The 18674-nt window shown below is 42.0% G+C and overlaps 1 protein-coding gene across 1 annotated transcript in view; it reads right to left on the bottom strand.

Annotated features, from left to right (window-relative positions):
* Positions 1-16477, bottom strand: part of itga2.2 (integrin, alpha 2 (CD49B, alpha 2 subunit of VLA-2 receptor), tandem duplicate 2) — a 41588-nt gene extending 25111 nt beyond the window's left edge. Inside the window, exons 1-9 of the mRNA XM_052117322.1 lie at positions 16379-16477; positions 13741-13864; positions 2979-3088; positions 2670-2764; positions 2087-2201; positions 1834-1961; positions 1580-1728; positions 1256-1406; positions 439-604 (exon numbers count right to left, since the gene is read on the bottom strand). Coding sequence (XP_051973282.1) covers positions 439-604; positions 1256-1406; positions 1580-1728; positions 1834-1961; positions 2087-2201; positions 2670-2764; positions 2979-3088; positions 13741-13864; positions 16379-16424 — 1084 coding nt within the window. The 5' untranslated portion in view covers positions 16425-16477. The remainder of the gene's footprint in view (positions 1-438; positions 605-1255; positions 1407-1579; positions 1729-1833; positions 1962-2086; positions 2202-2669; positions 2765-2978; positions 3089-13740; positions 13865-16378) is intronic.
* Between the last annotated feature and the right edge of the window lie 2197 nt (positions 16478-18674).

Genomic DNA, 18674 nt, shown 5'->3' with positions numbered 1-18674 from the left:
ATTCCAAGTCATTCAAACTATTTTAGTATTTGCATATTCAAATTTGGAATGTCAAAATCAGTTAGGAGAAACACAAGAAACCAATAACGTATGGAATCATTGACATCAAACCTGGTGTGCCACATTTGAATATATGCGCAAACGTGAATGAGATAACAAAAAGTGATCATATAGCATCAGAACACTTGGAATATAGCGCATCATATACTTCTGTAGTGCTTTTTGTCATTTGTGACACTTGACAGCTCCTGGTCACCATTAACTATCATAGTATGGAAATGATAAATGTCAATATTTACTTGAACTTCTTATTTGATACAGGTTTTGGACGACATAAAGGTGGGAAAATGATGACAGAATTTACATTTTGGGTTAACTATTTTTTTAAAAGGCTTCAATTTATACACAACATACAATAAAATAAACATAATTATGGACCTTCGATGTTGAAGATTCGATCACCGAGAGTTCCAACGATCTCTAAAAGTGCTGCCTCTTCAGACACATTGAAAAAGTATTTATCTGTTGGTAAACTGGCTATTGACTTAATCTCAGCAATCAGTTTACTTGTGTCAATGTCATTTCTCAGGTAATATCCAAGCACCTAGAAAAGAGCAAAAACACAATCTCTTGACAATATTCAATTACACAGTGGGGTCCAAGAGTCTGAGACTATGGTACTTGTGAAAATGCTATTATTTAGCATTTTTCTAAGTAAATTTTCTTGACATTATTAGCATTTCTTATTCATAATGTTTCTTTGTTTTATTTTATTTTTTAAATCCTAAAGCTTTCTGTTTATTCCCAGGTTTAAATTCGATTTTGAGTAATAGATTTTCAATGTGGACTCAGACTTTAGAACATCACTGAATGTTAAGACCCACATAAGAATATTAATTCATGGTTTAAGCTATGACTGCTTACAGGTACTGTCAGGGCTGGACTGGGAAGAGAAATCGGCCCAGGATTTTACCTGGCAACTGGCCCAAAACTTGTCTGGGGGGGGTGATGTTAATCCGAAAGTCATGCGTGCCATTTTGTGGTCCATTCTGCATAACGCAGCAGCTCATTTGAGCTTATTGCGGCCCATTCGGCGCGTTTCACCAACCCAATGGACCGCTCGTTTCTCCCGATGGACAGTCCGCGACTGACTGGCCCCAAATTGCATCGGCCCACCGGGAAAATGCCCAGTATGCCAGATTACCAGTCCAGCCCTGGGTACTGTATGCTATCTTATATTTTGTTTATTACTAACCGCAATGCCAAAGCGAGTTATATTTTGGTTATCACATGCCGTGATAACTTTGTCCCTCAGTGTTTTATCATGTGACTCTCCATCTGTTACCACAACCATCAATTTGGTAGCCCCAGGACGTCCTCCATTGCTGGTTAAGAATGCATTTTGTCTATAAAATCCAAACACATTCACACATGCACACAAACGAACAAAAGAAAATGAAGTGATACAACAGTACTTGCATTTTAGGTTCTTGCTTTAAAAGCTTTAGTCACGTTTATAGGGGCAAATTCATTGAACATTCACCAAAGGAGACACCAAAAAGTAGAGAGTAATTCGTACCTGGCAAAATCAATGGCTTTGAATGTATTTGTCTCTAATCCTTCTTTCTGCTTAATATTTGAACTGGCTTTAATCATGGCCTCTTTTGTCTTATAAGAATTCAGATTGAACTCAAAGGAGGCATCAACAGCATACTGCATTACACTGACCTGTTTCAAAAGAAACAATAAATATACACGCATTACATAAACCAGAAAAAGAAATGCTACAACAGACAAACTCAGGTAAAACGTATACAACCTGTTCTCACTTGCCTGAGTGCTTTGAGGTCCAATATCTAAGCTTTCTAACAGTTTCATGAGGAAATCAACTATTGGTTCCCAAGGATATATACTGTTGGAGCCATCCAAAACAATGGCAATGTCCATTAGACTGCCACACTCTGTTTGGGATGGAACAACACTCAATAAATTAGTATTTTGCTTTATATTGGTTATATAGGTTATGATATAGGTTAACTGTAACAGTACACTTCCAGATAGAAAAAAAATAAAAATGTGTTCATACTTTGAATGGCAGGGGAGTAGGCTGACTGGAGTGAAAACTGTGAACTCACGTCAGCACAGATTCCTGGGTAAAAATACAGACTGCCACAGAGCTGGGCCCAAAGAGGACCACACGTCTGAAACACACACAACATGTGATTTCCATGACTTTCCACATACATACAGAAACATCCAATGAAAACATGCATTAGAACTTTGATGACGTTTAGAAGAAGAACAATTTTCCCCAAAAAATGTACAAAGTAGAGTAATACATTTTAGAAATGTGCAGTTTGCAATATGCCTTTTTTAAGCAAACTTGCTGTTAATATATAGCAAATTTACAGCAAAACAAAACCTGAAGTTTGCTGCTCTTCTACAACAATGAACAATTTTTCTGCAAACTGTTAACAATAAATAACATTTGCATATGGGAAAAGTGCAACTTGTTGCCAGAACAGTATAAGAGTACTATGTCAGATATAACAGTGCAGGTTATAACAGAATTTGAGAATATAATATTTGATTGTGTAAAGATGATTTACGCCTTTACAGCCTGGGAGAAGAAATAGAGCATACAAAATTAACAGAAAATAACTTCTTACCATAAACCCGCCGTTTTTGGTTGTTCGAGTGAGAGTGAGACCTAGACTCATGTTGATGTTGTTGCTGTTGGAGACGGTTGGCACATTGACAGTATCTGAGCACATATTAAACATGGTGACATCTTGAGCTACTGTGAATTTCTAATACACTTACTAAATATTTCTAGCAGGCTAAAAGTCCAAGGATTTGCTTTAGAATGTCACTGCAGCTCAAGATCTGGACTTCAAAATTCAAGTTATGAAATAATAATTACTTGAGAACACACAGCTTGATGATGATACTGGGAATGAGGCGTAATGTTTGCTTACTCTGAAGGTTCAGTGCCTGACAGCTGGTTCCAGGTTTGTTAATCTCACACTTATAGATGTCTCCCTTTCGGTTTTGAGTGTATCCCTTCCATGGAGAACCCACCAGGAGCCTGAAAAACAGCGAGAGGTGTCAGTTAAGTTCTGCTGTCCTGAATGAAAGGTTTAGCTGAGATTGCTGAGCACAAATAATATTATTTTACTGCATATTCTGGATTGTCTACTGTGTATTTTACTTTTATATATTACATAATACTTCAGTTTTTGGTATTTCTATTTTCCACAACATTTTACTCAATAGTTTATATTCTACTGGAATGGAATGCAAAAATGGGTTCCTTTTAAGGTGAAAAATGTATGTAAAAATAAGTCCTAGCTGAAAATTCTCACATAATTTACTCACACTCATGCCATCCCAGATGTGTATGACTTTATTCAGTAGAACACAAACAAAGACTTTTAGAAGAATATCTCAGCTCTGTAGGTCTATACAATGCAAGTGAATGGTGAACACAAATTTTAAGCACCAAAAAGCACATAAAGCCAGCGTAAAAGTAATCCATTCAACTCCAGTTGTTAAATCTATATATCTATATTCAGAAACAATATGATAAGTGTGGGTGAGAAACAGATCTACATTTAAGTCCTTTTTTACTATACACTCACCTAATGGATTATTAGGAACACCATACTAATACTGTGTTTGACCCCCTTTCGCCTTCAGAACTGCCTTAATTCTACGTGGCATTGATTCAACAAGGTGCTGAAAGCATTCTTTAGAAATGTTGGCCCATATTGATAGGATAGCATCTTGCAGTTGATGGGGATTTGTGGGATGCACATCCAGGGCACGAAGCTCCCGTTCCACCACATCCCAAAGATGCTCTATTGGGTTGAGATCTGGTGACTGTGGGGGCCATTTTAGTACAGTGAACTCATTGTCATGTTCAAGAAACCAATTTGAAATGATTCGAGCTTTGTGACATGGTGCATTATCCTGCTGGAAGTAGCCATCAGAGGATGGGTACATGGTGGCCATAAAGGGATGGACATGGTCAGAAACAATGCTCAGGTAGGCCGTGGCATTTAAACGATGCCCAATTGGCACTAAGGGGCCTAAAGTGTGCCAAGAAAACATCCCCACACCATTACACCACCACCACCAGCCTGCACAGTGGTAACAAGGCATGATGGATCCATGTTCTCATTCTGTTTACGCCAAATTCTGACTCTACCATCTGAATGTCTCAACAGAAATCGAGACTCATCAGACAAGGCAACATTTTTCCAGTCTTCAACTGTCCAATTTTGGTGAGCTCTTGCAAATTGTAGCCTCTTTTTCCTATTTGTAGTGGAGATGAGTGGTACCGGTGGGTCTTCTGCTGTTGTAGCCCATCCGCCTCAAGGTTGTGCGTGTTGTGGCTTCACAAATGCTTTGCTGCATACCTCGGTTGTAACGAGTGGTTATTTCAGGCAAAGTTGCTCTTCTATCAGCTTGAATCAGTCGGCCCATTCTCCTCTGACCTCTAGCATCAACAAGGCATTTTCAGCCCACAGGACTGCCGCGATACTGGATGTTTTTCCCTTTTCACACCATTCTTTGTAAACCCTAGAAATGGTTGTGCATGAAAATCCCAGTAACTAAGCAGATTGTGAAATACTCAGACCGGCCTGTCTGGCACCAACAACCATGCCACGCTCAAAATTGCTTAAATCACCTTTCTTTCCCATTCTGACATTCAGTTTGGAGTTCAGGAGATTGTCTTGACCAGGACCACACCCCTAAATGCATTGAAGCAACTGCCATGTGATTGGTTGATTAGATAATTGCATTAATGAGAAATTGAACAGGTGTTCCTAATAATCCTTTAGGTGAGTGTAAATTCTCCTCCCTGTGCAGTAGGTGGAGATATGCACAAAGAATGTGAATTGCTCAAAACAAAAGAAGAAGAATGTGAATGTTGGGATTGATCATAATAAAGGAATAAACATTGATCTGATTCTCACACACACCATATTGCTTCATATCACCTTTAATGACCAGTGATGGCACAGTAGGTTGTGTATCTGAAAGCATATCATAAGTTTGTGTTTCTTATATTATCCATTATACTATCTATATACACCTACTAACTTATACAAATTATATAAATTGGCCTCATTCACTTCGATTGTAATTTCTCTTCACTGTAACCTCAATATCTGCTTTTTTTTTTTTTTTAAAGAAAAGTAGTGACGAAATATATATATATATTTTTTGTTATCAACATTATGCCACAAATACTGTCGATTCAACTTAACTTGTATTGAACTTGGAATATTCCTTTAAGGAGTATTTTTAGACACAACATGAAGCAGTATTATTTAAGGGTGCTTCCACACTAGAACTTTTGGTGCACACCCGGGTTCAAAAGATGTCAAAATTCAGTTTTTTTGGATGATGTAAAGCTGTTTTATGCATTTGGGTGTTCTCCCAGGGACCGCACCCGAGTCCGCTTGAAAAGGTGGTCTGTGGTATGGGTCATGTAAACTCTGGTATGGTTCGCTGCTGATATGAGCACAATCATACCAATGTGCAGAAGTGAACTGCTTGTGATTATGTATAATTCACATACATCGTTATTATAGTGGTATATTGTATTTCTCACACCTGTTTGTGTCCAAATAAATCCCCTTTAGAGAGCAGCTCTTATTCTTCACATCTCTTGCAATGCATTCACAGGCTCATGGGAGACACAAACTAACATCACATCATTGCACATTCAATGCATCCGATGCAGACAAACATACGTTTCGTTGCATGCATGGCAAGTTTTGGTGGTTAATCCAAAGAGACAAACTTTAATATTTTACTTCACACAGTGAAAATGAGGGCCTGGGTAACTCAGCGAGTAGTTTGAATCCAGGGCATGCTGAGTGACTTCAGCAAGGTCTCCTAAGCAAACAAATTGGCCCGGTTGCTGGGGGGTTGAGTCACATGGAGTAACCTCCTTGTGGTCCATTTAGTGTCGCAAGTTGTGTGTGGATCGCGGAGAGAAACATGAGCCTACGCAGTCTCCGTGGTGTTATGCACAGTGAGCCGTGTGATGCTCAATACTCTGTAGCTCCAGTCAATGGGCAACAGTTCAAAGAGGGAGTGGCCAGGGTGTGTGGGGTCCAGAGTGATTCTACCAGCATGTTTCTTCACTCTGGAGACGTAAAAGTCTTGGAGGCTGGGCAGGGGGGCACCAATAATCCTCTCAGCAGTCTTGACTGTCCGTTGTAGTTTCCTTCTGTACAATTTGGTGGATGAACCAAACTAGACAGTTACAGATGTACACAGGACAGACTCTGTGACGGCCGAGTAGAACTGTGTCAGTAGCTCCAGTGGCAGGTTGAACTACAACCTCTGCTGAGCCTCCTTCACAATGGAGTCTATGTGGGTGTCCCACTTCAGATCGTGCGGTGGGATTTTTCCTGAAGTCCACTATCATCTCAACTGTTTTGAGCGTCTTCAGCTCAATGTTGTTGTGACCGCACAAGACAGCCAGCTGATCAACCTCCCATCTGTATGCAGACTTGTCACAGTCGCGGATGAGGCCGATGACCATGGTGTCGTCTGCAAACTTCAGCATGCATGTAACACTCCCTGAGCATGTGTAGAACAAACCCAGACATGTTTTGATCATACGGTTTTACTAATACCACCCACCCCTACGTTTAATGTTATGAAATTCTATACTGGGAAAGTTTAGGGGATACTAGAGAACAGATTCCTTGCATACATCACTATTAACAGTAAGTAAACTTGAGTAAATAGATACGGCAAGGGATTCTAGTAAAGAATAACTCATTGTCCATGGACACCCACTGACTCAAGGTTTTGTAGACTCTTATTAAAGTTTTCTGCTGTAGGGTGACCATACGTCCTCTTTTTCACATACATTCTGTGTATTTGATATGCTGCACCAGTTTTCATGGTTTAATGTCCTTACGAGATTATTCTGACAGTTAGCGGCTGACTAAGGGAGCTTGGCTGCAGCCCCGTTTGGCTGGATATCTCGGCTGCCACATCATCAAGCACCATCGACGGCAGTCTCAATTGTGAGGACACTTGGATAGCAGCCTCATTTCTCAACCTTATTTGCCATTTTTCGGAGGATGCATCGGGTGTATCCTTTGTGGCCTTCAATCACCCACAATCCTTTGCACATTATTATTTTAAAATGATTTTAAAAAAGGGTGGAAAATGAGTTTCGTGACCAAGGAGGCGGAAACCTTTATGAAGCTGCTTACCTTTTTCCTTTCTCTTAAAATTTGTATTCACATTTGCACCAAGACAATATGTAGAAAAATAATGTATTTTATAAAAGGTTTTGAGTGACTAGCTTTGTGAATAAAACATTTTGCTAAAATAATTAAAGGGAATAAGGACATATTTCTCCTTTTCTGAAGTATATGGGTGTTATGGCAGGGAAGTCAGGAGAAGGCAGACAGGAGGTGTGGATCCAAATGCAGCTTTATTTATAAAATAATAATAATAATAATAATAAACACAGGAACAAATGAAAAGGTCCACGATGGGAAAAGAAACAAAGCACGGAAGAACATTGAAGGGCAACACAGGTTGGGAAAACATCCATCAACATACAACGATCGACAGTCACTAAACAAAGAACCAGGGTTTAAATACACAGACACAATGAAGACTGAACGAGACACAGGTGAGAACAATGATGAGTGCAGGCAGCGAGGGAGGCCGGGAATTGTGGGAATTGTAGTTTTTTAGACAAGGACAGTGAACCATGGTGCGGACAACAAGGAAAACGTGACATGGAATGTGATCAGTGATGAGTGAAACAGAAAACACAGGGCAGACAACACAGGAACGTAACATAATCCCCCCTCAAAAGGACCGGATTCCAGACGGTCCTAAGAAACAAAAAGATAGCAAAAATAAACAAATGTTCAAGGAGAGAGGGGCTAGAAAAGGGGAAAAACAGACAGACCAAAGGGGGCACAAGGGACACAGAGATAGAACAAGGAGGCACAAGGGACACTGAGACAGTCCAAGGGGGCACAACGGAAAATTTGACAGTCCACAGAGGCACAAGGGGTGGACAGGCAGACCAGGGAGGCCGAGAGGGCAGACAGGCAGTCCACGGAGGCGCAAGGGGCCGACAGGTAGACCAGGGAGGCCGAGAGGGCAGGCAGGCAGTCTATGGGGGTGTGAGACGGGGCCAGGGTCAGGTGGCCTGGGGAGCCTACACCGGGTAGGAACAGGTTTAGGAGGTCAGGGAGGTGGCCGCAAGGCAAGGACCGGTTCAGGAGGTCTATGAGGTGGCCACAGGACAGGGACAGGTTTAGGTGGCCTAGGAGGTGGCCATAGGGCAAGGGCTGCTTCAGGGGGCCTGGGAGGAGGAGTGGCCACTAGGGGAGCTGGCGGAGCCAAGGAGGACTTCTGAGGTGGAGCAGTCAAAGACTTGGGTGGCGGTGCCGAAGGAGGCGTAGGCAAGGCCGCAGGAGACCCTGGGGGCGGAACAGAGGCAGGCAGAGCCGTGGGAGACACTGTGGGCGGAGCAGAGGCAGGTTGAGCCGTGGCAGACTCAGGTGGTAAGGCCTTGGGTGGACCAGGAGGTGGAACCGTGGTGGGCGGAGCCAAGGAGGACTTTGGAGGCGGAGCCGTAGAAGACTCAGGAGGCGGAGCTGAGGGAGGTTGCGCCGTAGGAGGCTCTAGAGGCGGAGGCCTGGAAGGCTCTGGAGGCGGAGCCGAGGGAGGTTACGCCGTAGGAGGTTCTAGAGGCGGAGGCCTAGAAGGCTCTGGAGGCGTAGCCGATGGACGTGGCACCGTAGGAGGCTCTAGAGGCGGAGGCCTAGAAGGCCCTGGAGGTGGAGCCGAGGGAGGTGGCGCCGTAGGATGCTCTAGAGGTGGAGCCATGGGTGGCTCGAGAGGCTTGAGAGGCAGAGCCCTGGGTGGCTCGAGAGACTTGAGAGGCGGAGCGCTGGGTGGCTCGAGGGACTTGAGAGGTGGAGTCCTGGGAGGCGGAGCCCTGGAAGACTCGAGAGACTTGAGAGGCAGAGCCCTGGGAGGCTCGGGAGGCAGAGCCCTTGAAGGCTCGAGAGGCGGAGCCCTGGAAGGCTCGGGAGGCGGAGCCCTGGAAGGCTCGGGAGGCGGAGCCCTGGAAGGCTCGGGAGGCTTGAGAGGCGGAGCCCTGGGAGGCTCGGGAGGAGGAGCCCTGAAAGACTCGAGAGCCTGGAGAGGCAGAGCCCTGGGAGGCTCGGGAGGAGGAGCCCTGGAAGACTCGAGAGACTTGAGAGGCGCAGCCTTGGAAGGCTCGAGGGGCGTTGGCTCTTGGATGGTCATGGCTACTGGCACTGGCTCTGGGACGGTCATGGCCACTGGCGCTGGCTCTGGGACGGTCATGGCCACTGGCGCTGGCTCTGGGACGGTCATGGCCACTGGCGCTGGCTCTGGGACGGTCATGGCCACTGGCGCTGGCTCAGGGACGATCATGGCCACTGGCGCTGGCTCAGGGACGGTTGAGGCCACTGGCGCTGGCTCAGGGACGGTCGAGGCTACAGGCGCTAGCTCAGGGACGGTCGAGGCTACAGGCGCTGGCTCTCTGACGTTTGAAGCTTCTGGCACTGGCTCACTGACGTATGAGGCTTCTGGCACTGGCTCACTGACGTTTGGGGTTCCAGGTTCGCTGACCGTGGCTGACATAGGCTCAGGCTCGCTGACCGTGGCAGGCGTGGGCACTGGCTCGCAGACCAGGGCAGGCGATGGCTGGGAGGCTGAAGCCCATCTTCTCTTCCTCCTCCGGGCAGACGAAGTGGACCGCGCTGGCTCGTGGAAGGCGACTGGCGTGGGGGTGAGCTCGCTGACAGATGGGGCTGGCGTGACAGGAAGCGCCACGGGTGACTGGAGAGTCACCACTGAGGGAGGAGAGGTAGGGTCCTCCTCAGCGACGCCCACGGTCAACGGCGAACCGCAGACCCGCAGAGTCCACTCTCGCGTTGCCGGTGGTAACCGCTCCCTCAGTGAGGCGTTAAGATTGTCCCTGAAGAAGACCATCAGGGCAGAGTCCGGGAAGTCAGAGACGTTTGCCAGCTCAAGAAAGTCGCCAATGTGGTCCTCCACGGGTCGGTCCCCCTGTTTCAGACTGAGCAGCCGGAAGTTCGCTCGTTGGACCGCTGGATCCATAGTTGGTCGATCGTTCTGTTATGGCAGGGAAGTCAGGAGAAGGCAGACAGGAGGTGTGGATCCAAATGCAGCTTTATTTATAAAATAATAATAATAATAATAATAATAATAATAATAATAATAATAATAATAATAAACACAGGAACAAATGAAAAGGTCCACGATGGGAAAAGAAACAAAGCATGGAAGAACATTGAAGGGCAACACAGGTTGGGAAAACATCCATCAACATACAACAATCGACAGTCACTAAACAAAGAACCAGGGTTTAAATACACAGACACAATGAAGACTGAACGAGACACAGGTGAGAACAATGATGAGTGCAGGCAGTGAGGGAGGCCGGAAATTGTGGGAATTGTAGTTTTTTAGACAAGGACAGTGAACCACGGGCGGACAACAAGGAAAACGTGACATGGAATGTGATCAGTGACGAGTGAAACAGAAAACACGGGGCAGACAACACAGGAACGTAACAATGGGTTTTCTAAACAAAGTAAAATATCACCTAGTTTTAAGCTTATATTTTGCCATGCACACATAATAGACTGTCCCGTTCTAGCATTGAGTGCTGAGGAGGAGTCTAACCTACAGCCTCAGAAGGACTGGTCTTGGAAGGACACAGCCTTACTAGGCTGCAATCTTCCATTTGAGAAGCAAGTGTGCAGTCTTTAAAAAAAAACCTCTCTCTCTCTTGCCCGACCGCTTGCTTCCTGCGTGTGCAGCCACGCATGTATGTAGGCAAAATGTCACGAGATGTGCTCTGCGCTCTCAACCAGAATCATAAGTAATGTAATTTATGATGTAATGTGGCAAAAAAATAAAAAATATTTTGAAATATACCACTTATCATGGAAACATAAACTAATCGGATGGATAAAATAGACCATGATTACAATTTTACAACCCCTTCCTCTGATATTTGTAGTGCAACCTCTTTACTTGACCTGTAAAGCTGGTACTTCAATGCTAAAAAATTCAGAAAACACAGTGAGTCAAGCATCTAAATTAATTTTTTCATTTTTTTTTTCTTTCTTTTAAGATTTACACATTTCAAATGTATACAAATATTATACATTTTTAAATATATGTTACCATATATTTATAAATTGCATTAAATAACCCCCTCCTCCCCCTTTTAGACAACCAAAATATGGTCACCCTATCTATTGTGTATTTTGGACAGGGCAAATCAGATTAGTCAGAGCTAATGCCCGACTCACAGTGAGAATGATGACATCAGCATCATTCAGAAAAGCACACATTAATGCATGAAACCCCTTGTTTAACAAACATAAGGTAACCAACACCCTCTAATACAGCCCACGCTAGCACAGGGAATGCCTCAAATGAAAATATTTGACCTGCAGCAAAACAGGGAGATTGTTAAGAAACACCTACAGTACATTAGAAGCATATCAAAGGTAACCATTAATGAACAATAACAAAAGCATTAAGTGATAACTACAAATTAAAAATCAATGGAAGTGAATGGGGCCAATCTGTTTAATACTCAATGTTTAAGAAGTAAAGCTACAAGCTGTATGCATGTTAACATGATTTTAGAGTGATTCAATCGCTTACTAATCTTTTCTGTGTAAAGTTATATCCAATTTTACAATTTAGTTGCCATGACAACGTAACATTGGTGACAAATATCTAGAAGTTAAGTTGCAGTTGCCTAGAGCAGTAGTGTGATGCAAAAATTACTATTTAAACACTTTTACAGCTCAAATATTATACAAGTTTTAACAGAAGAATTAGATTGCATTACATTTATGCATTTGGCAGACGCTTTTATCCAAAGCGACTTAAAGTGCAGTTATTACAGGGACAATCCCCCCGGAGCAACCTGGAGTTAAGTGCCTTGCTCAAGGACCCAACAGTGGCATTTTTTGCTGTTGCTGGGGCTTGAACCCCCGACCTTCTGGTCAGAAACCCGAAGCCTCAACCACTGAGCCACCACCACACATTTCTGCCTTTAAAGCCTCCAAAAATTTTCCCCATTCACGTCCATTTCAAGTGCCTTGCTGTAACCTCTATTTTTGGCTTCTTGATAAGGCAGTCATTTTCCTGCAGATAGATTCTAAAGGAACTTGGCCCCTTTGTGATCTACCGGATGCAGATAAATTCAATGACCACAGGAAGTGTGCTTTCTGTTAATTGTATATTGAGAGAAACAATATTGTAAAGGAAAACAGCTATCAGTATATGTGTGTGCACTTGTAAGTATGCATACTCAGGGCAGCATGTCACAGGCTTGATGCTCAGGTCATGTGACCTACTCAAAATAGATAACAAAAAATGCATTGGAAAGAGGATGCACACAGCAAGTGAAAGGGATGTACTGGGATTTAAATACAGCCAGAGACCTATGTTGGCCTCTTTCAATCCATCGTAATCCCCCACTATATGTACTGTATCAATATTTTTGTATATTTTCCATGCAATTAAATTGCATTTTTTCTCACTAAAATGAATTAATTTTAAATAGATCTGTTCTAGTCTTGTTGTATAAACATAAATGTGTCTAAGTCACAACCTTATATATGTTGAGAATACGAATTTGGTACCATTTGGCTTATTTGACCAGACTGATCACACTGTGAATTAAGCAACAGAAGGTTGAAAGTTCTTCAGTTGAAATCGGTTCGTTATTACATTAAACATTTAAATTTTTTAACAAAATTCCATCAATTGAATTGTGTAATCTTTAAGAAAATACAATAAAAAAACTAAATATTTAAAGTTTTAATAATTCAATTTAGTTAAAAATTACAATATTCAATTTGTTGTAACTTCGTAATAAAATTTAAATGGGTAAAAATAGGCCAAATAATTTTTTTAGTGTACCGAAATTCGAACCACTGCCCCCAGATGCCGAAGCTGGAAGTGATGTTGAGGTGAAATGTCCACATGGTGGCTCCAAAATCGAGAAGTATTATTAATTAGATTTGTATTTTAGTACAGTCAAATGCACCCTGAAAACGATCCTATTCTGCTGAATTACAGACAAGCCAATTCCACATCAGACATTTCTGCATGCATTCGAACATATTCACCTTTTTGTGTGGTGCCACTACTTTCCATATAGAGCAATCTTTAAGACATGGGTTCTGGTCCTATGGAAACCAGAAAGTAATTGGTGAGCACAATTAGGAGGTTATGCTTTAAAATAAAAATTTTACTCCACTGACAGTTAGGTTTAGGCTTGGGGTAAGGTTTATGGCATATGCAGTGCCAGTCCTAGCCTTTTGGGGGCCCTTAGCAAAGATTTGTGTGTTGGTCCTCTGGCAGATCGGAGGCCCTAAGCTTAGTTTGCCTATACGGAGGACCGGCACAGGACGTATGGTTGTTAATATGTGTTCCTGCTGACTATTGACTCGCTTTTGGCACCACTCTGTCGAAATTTTACCTGGACACTGATGCTCACATGTGTCCATACGTTCAACAACACTTCCAGCATCTGCCACTTTGAGCAGGGATTCAACTTGGGTAAGCACAAACAACAGACACATTTTCAAAACAAAACTAAACAATACAACACAAAACACACTTACCATAATATCTTACACATCTTACCATTTTCCTTGTGCATTGCTGAATTGTTGTACAGTGTAGCCAAACTGTTCTGCTGCTGACCCTGAGAAGATCTTAGCTCCTGAAGTCCCCACGTTAAATCCCTGAGTGATATCAATGCTAAAAACTGTAGAGACATTGCAAAAAATCTGTTACCTATCTCAGTAAATACACAACATCTCCCAACACACATAAACACACATTTATGCAACACAGAAAAAAACTAAAACAACAACAAGGATGTAAAAGTAGAGCTGATAGCAGGACAGAAGAGTAATCGGCCTGGGATTTTACATAGCAACTGGCCTCATTTTAGCTTATCGGGGCCCATTCTACCCGTTTCGCAAACGACACGCCAGCCCGCTTGGTTCTCCCGATGGCCAGTCTGCCCCTGATCGCCCCCAAAGTGGATCGGCCCACCGGGAAAATGCCTGGTATGCCAGATTACCAGTCTGAGTGCCCATTCTATCATCTGAATGTGGAGGTGCTTTTTCTGTTAATAAGGTAAGAGATATGTAGACATGCCACAACATGAGATGTGCACAGATGAGTGATGGAGTAACTGTGTGCAGTGATACTTTGATGTGGCACTGTTGGAGATAGTAAACAACACTTAAACAGAATGATAAACCACATGAGTATGGTGCAAGAGCATTATACCACATCTGAATGTATTTGCATGAAATCTTTTAACTTAATTTAAAACTCAATAAACAGGGGAAACAATACTTTTTTGCACCTCTACTTCTAAAGGCTGATTCAAAACATTTGAATATAATCTAAATGTAATTTAAATCTAAGTGACTGCAATATACACAAATTACACCAAAGGAAAATGTTCTCAGTGCGTTTGCTCAAAATGGGTTGAGTTTATGAAATGTGCAGTAGCTGGTTTATTGGTCATTATAATTCACATGATAAGAGAATCTTTGTGTGATTTGTTTTCTCAGGTCGTTATCAGATGTTATAGACCACAATTGGACAGTTCTGCATGTCCCATTGTAGAAAAATACTTCAGATGACTGTGAAATGTCATTGCTGATGTACTATAAATGTTTCTGTTGAGACTGGTCTTTTAGACTTGACTGAAACTTTGATTGTTTTTTTTACCTTAAAGTTTATGGAGAAAAAACAGCAAAGGTCTACAAGCTGAGGTCAAACGAGGAGATTTCAACTGATATTCAGAGACTAATAAAATGCAGAAACATGCCTGCACAGGACCTGTCTCCTGCAAATCTTGCCAGAGTTATTTTTTGTAATCAGTCCTTGTTTAACTTATGCTCTCAAAGCTCTTTGAGCTCTGTAATATCAATTCTGGTCATCTGTTAAATAATATATATATTCTATGTGTCCTGATGTCTAGTACTGATATTCTGTGCCAAACTTTACACACATTCTTAAATTCAGAGAAAAACACAAGCTGGAAAGTGTGCAATAAAGTCCATAGGCATGAATCAAGCAGCAAATATTTTCTCTTGCAGAGTTCTCCATTTATAAGTGTGGAAACAAGAATTTAAAGAGACATTGGCACAGATATTACACAAAGAGAGCATTTAAACAGTGTAGTGTGCAGATAGCACTGAAGGACACATGAAACAAGACAGAGGAACTTAAAAAAGGAGAGGTCAGACTGTGGGGTTAGACAGATGAAGAGAGAGAGAGAGGGGGAGAGAGAGAGAGATTGTTCCAGTCCAGTGCCTGCATTATTAACAGTAAGCCAGATAACCCATTTCAGATGTTGATCTTTGACACCATTCAGAACAGACACAGAATGAGAACACTTCTGTCTAGCATTCTTTATCATCTGAAACATGTCATCACATTTTGGTCATTGTATGGTTTAGTTGTTTCCTGCACATGTTCACTTCCTGTCTGAATTTTAGCAGTTTTTAGCAGTCATACATTATGCTAATTCATTGAATGCCTTGCAAGTATCAAAATTACACTTCTGATTACTTAGTTTTTATTCCCCAATGTAAGGACAAAATATGCTATTATAACTACCTCTGACAAAAATGTCAAAAGCAAATTGTAATTTACATGCGCATTTACATACAGTGCATATTAAATAAACAAAGAACTGAAACAAAAAGGCTTAAAAGGAAATTACACCTAAAAATAATAATTCTGTCACCATTTACTCACCCTCATATAGCTCCAAGCCTGTATAACTTACAGATGCTGTTCAGACTGTTAAAAAATAATAGATGCAGCGCAACAAATGAAAATGTGACTTGTCACGTTTTTAGAAGTTTACATTGTTTTAAACTTGACAAAGCATAAAAGCTAAAAAAAAAAAAAAAAAAAAAAAAGAAGATGAAGAGGAAGAAGAAGAAAAAAAATGCAGACAAACACAAAAACACTTTCGGTATGAACAGCCCCTGATTTTCTTTGGTGGAACTTAAAAAGAGATGTTAGGAAGAATAGGGACTGACTGCCTCAGTCACCATTCACTTTAATGGTAACTGAGACAGTCATTCTTCCTTCCATACATGCTCTTTAAAAAATTGAATCTCTCAAATATCTACAACACAACAGTCCACCTGTTATTTAAACTTAAGGGTGTTATTAACATTAGGCTGGTTGAAATTACGCAACTATTTTAATAATACATATCCTGCATGTGTGCGTTAATACTTACACAAAAAGGCGAAAAGTACCAGTAGAACATTCATTTTAAAGTCCATATTATTGCAGCATCCACGCAAGCATTCCAGTGTTTCTGCATCCAGTGTGTGTGCGTGCGTGTGTGTGTGTGTTTGTAACAGCCCTGAACGGGGCGGAGAAGGACGGAACTGTTGAACGTCACTAATTGCTCAAACTATACCCTAGTGTAGACCTACCCCTTCAAACGATTAAACGTTACCATTTATGGTAAAAGTACATTTAATAAGGTTAAAAGTTATACACAACGTGATGCTCAAAAATACTGAATTGACAGAAGTGATGAAAAGGGTGTCAACATCCATCAACTAAAACATATTACTTCCTGTTGAGGAATTACCAACGCAAACAACCTGTAATAAAATAGTTAGGACACTTGAAAAAATATTTTGTGGGGTAAAATTAAATGAGCTTAATAAATTCAAAAAAATTATTTACTGACTAAATTTACTAGACAAATTAAGTTACACCAGCAATAGTTATTTGTATGGGTTAAATTAAGTTCAAATAGATCCTTGAGTTTGCCAAAGTTTTCAGTGGAAACTAAAAAAAAAAAAATGTTTACCTAAAAAAGTTTTTTATTTTGTTTTATGTGGTAACATAAGTTCCCCTTCTGTCACTCACTTTGTCAAGTTGTGTGGATGTAGTGACACTTCTTGAGAGCCCCGAACACCTCCCATTCTTTGAGAAAAGGCCAATGAGAATTGGTGAGTGGAATTTGGAACATGCGGGTATAAAAGGAGCTGAAATGCGATTCCATTCAGATTTTTTCTTCGGAGCCGAGCGGTTGTACTATCAGTGAGCTGAATACTACTGCTGTTCCATTAACCTCTTCAGAAGTATATGCTGTTGGATATAAGGTGCATTCCCAGCAGCTTTATCTCCTTCTGCACGTCGCGTGCACGGGTATGAGGCCGGCCCGGCTGGCACTGGAGGCGATTTGGGGAGTTCAATGGGTGCGGTTTCACCAGATAATTCCCCGCAAAATGCTGCCACCTGGCGGGATCGACCGGCGCTCCCCTCCAGAGCCTGTAGGACTACGTCGTCTCTGGTGCCCAAAGCCTACAGTTCTGCTGGACAGGCCGCCTCTGCCTTGCATGCCATGGCCATTTTGAAGGTACACCAGGCAAAGGCACTAAAAGAACTGCACGTGGGTAGTCCTGATCCCGATGTGCTGCAGGAGCTGTGCTCGGCGACCGCGAGCACTCGGGCAGGCGATGTCCACCTTGGTGGTCCAGGAACACCACCTGTGGCTGAATCTGGTCGAGATGAGGGATGCTGACAAAGCCCGCTTTCTCAACGCGGCCATCTCATAGATTGGACTTTTCGGCGATACGTTGAGGACTTCGTCCAGCAGTTCTTGGCGGTGAAGAGTAAATTGTGTCTGTGGCAGTGTTTTTACATCAAGCGTGGAAAATACTTTTATTTTGGGAAGAGAGGTAGAGACATCAGTGGAAAGGTGAGAGGATGAGAGGGAACGGAGGTTACGGCGAGACTATACCACTCTAACAACATTAAAAACAATGAAATAAACACACTTACATTCAACTGCAGACTCCTGTAGATAGATCGCTTCTCCTTCTCCTTTTGTAGCTCCAAAAATCAAATAAACATAAAAGTAATCTGAATGACTCCAGTGGTTAAATCTTCAGTTGCAAAATGTTAGGTGTGTGACAGAAACAGATCAAAATGTAAGTCCTTTTTACTATAAATCACCACTTTCACTTTTACAACTGAAAGCCACGTGTGGTGCCTGTTCAGTTTCACTCGTGAGAACATGTGAAAGTGAAAGTGGAGATTTAGAGTAAAATAGGACTTACATTTTGATCTGTTTCTCACCCACACCAATCATATCGCTTCTGAAGATAAAGATTTAACCACTGGAGTCATATGGATTACTTTTATGCTGCCTTTATGCGATGTTTGGAGCTTCAAAAGTCTGATCACCATTCACTTGCATTGTATGGACATACAGAGCTGAGATATTCTTCTAAAAATCTTTGTTTTTGTTCAGCTGAAGAAAGAAAGTCATACACATTTAGGAGTAAATTATTTTTGGGTGAACGATTCCATTGACTTAAAGCCATGTAGCTACATACTGAAGCAAGTTTCAACAAGAATGTTGAGGACACACAGGAATTAACAGAGCCATAAACGTCTCCCTGTCTTCCCCCATTCCCCTCTGTCTTTAAGGAAGCACATCCCTGCTCTACTGCATGCACAAACTCATTTCATACTTCCATCCCAATTCTGTGAATATAAAATGAAAAATG

Source organism: Xyrauchen texanus, chromosome 44 (assembly GCF_025860055.1).
Source record: "Xyrauchen texanus isolate HMW12.3.18 chromosome 44, RBS_HiC_50CHRs, whole genome shotgun sequence".
Taxonomy (NCBI): Eukaryota; Metazoa; Chordata; class Actinopteri; order Cypriniformes; family Catostomidae; genus Xyrauchen; species Xyrauchen texanus.
The sequence above is the reverse complement of the archived record's forward strand: the minus strand, read 5'-3'. Positions and strand labels throughout refer to the sequence as shown.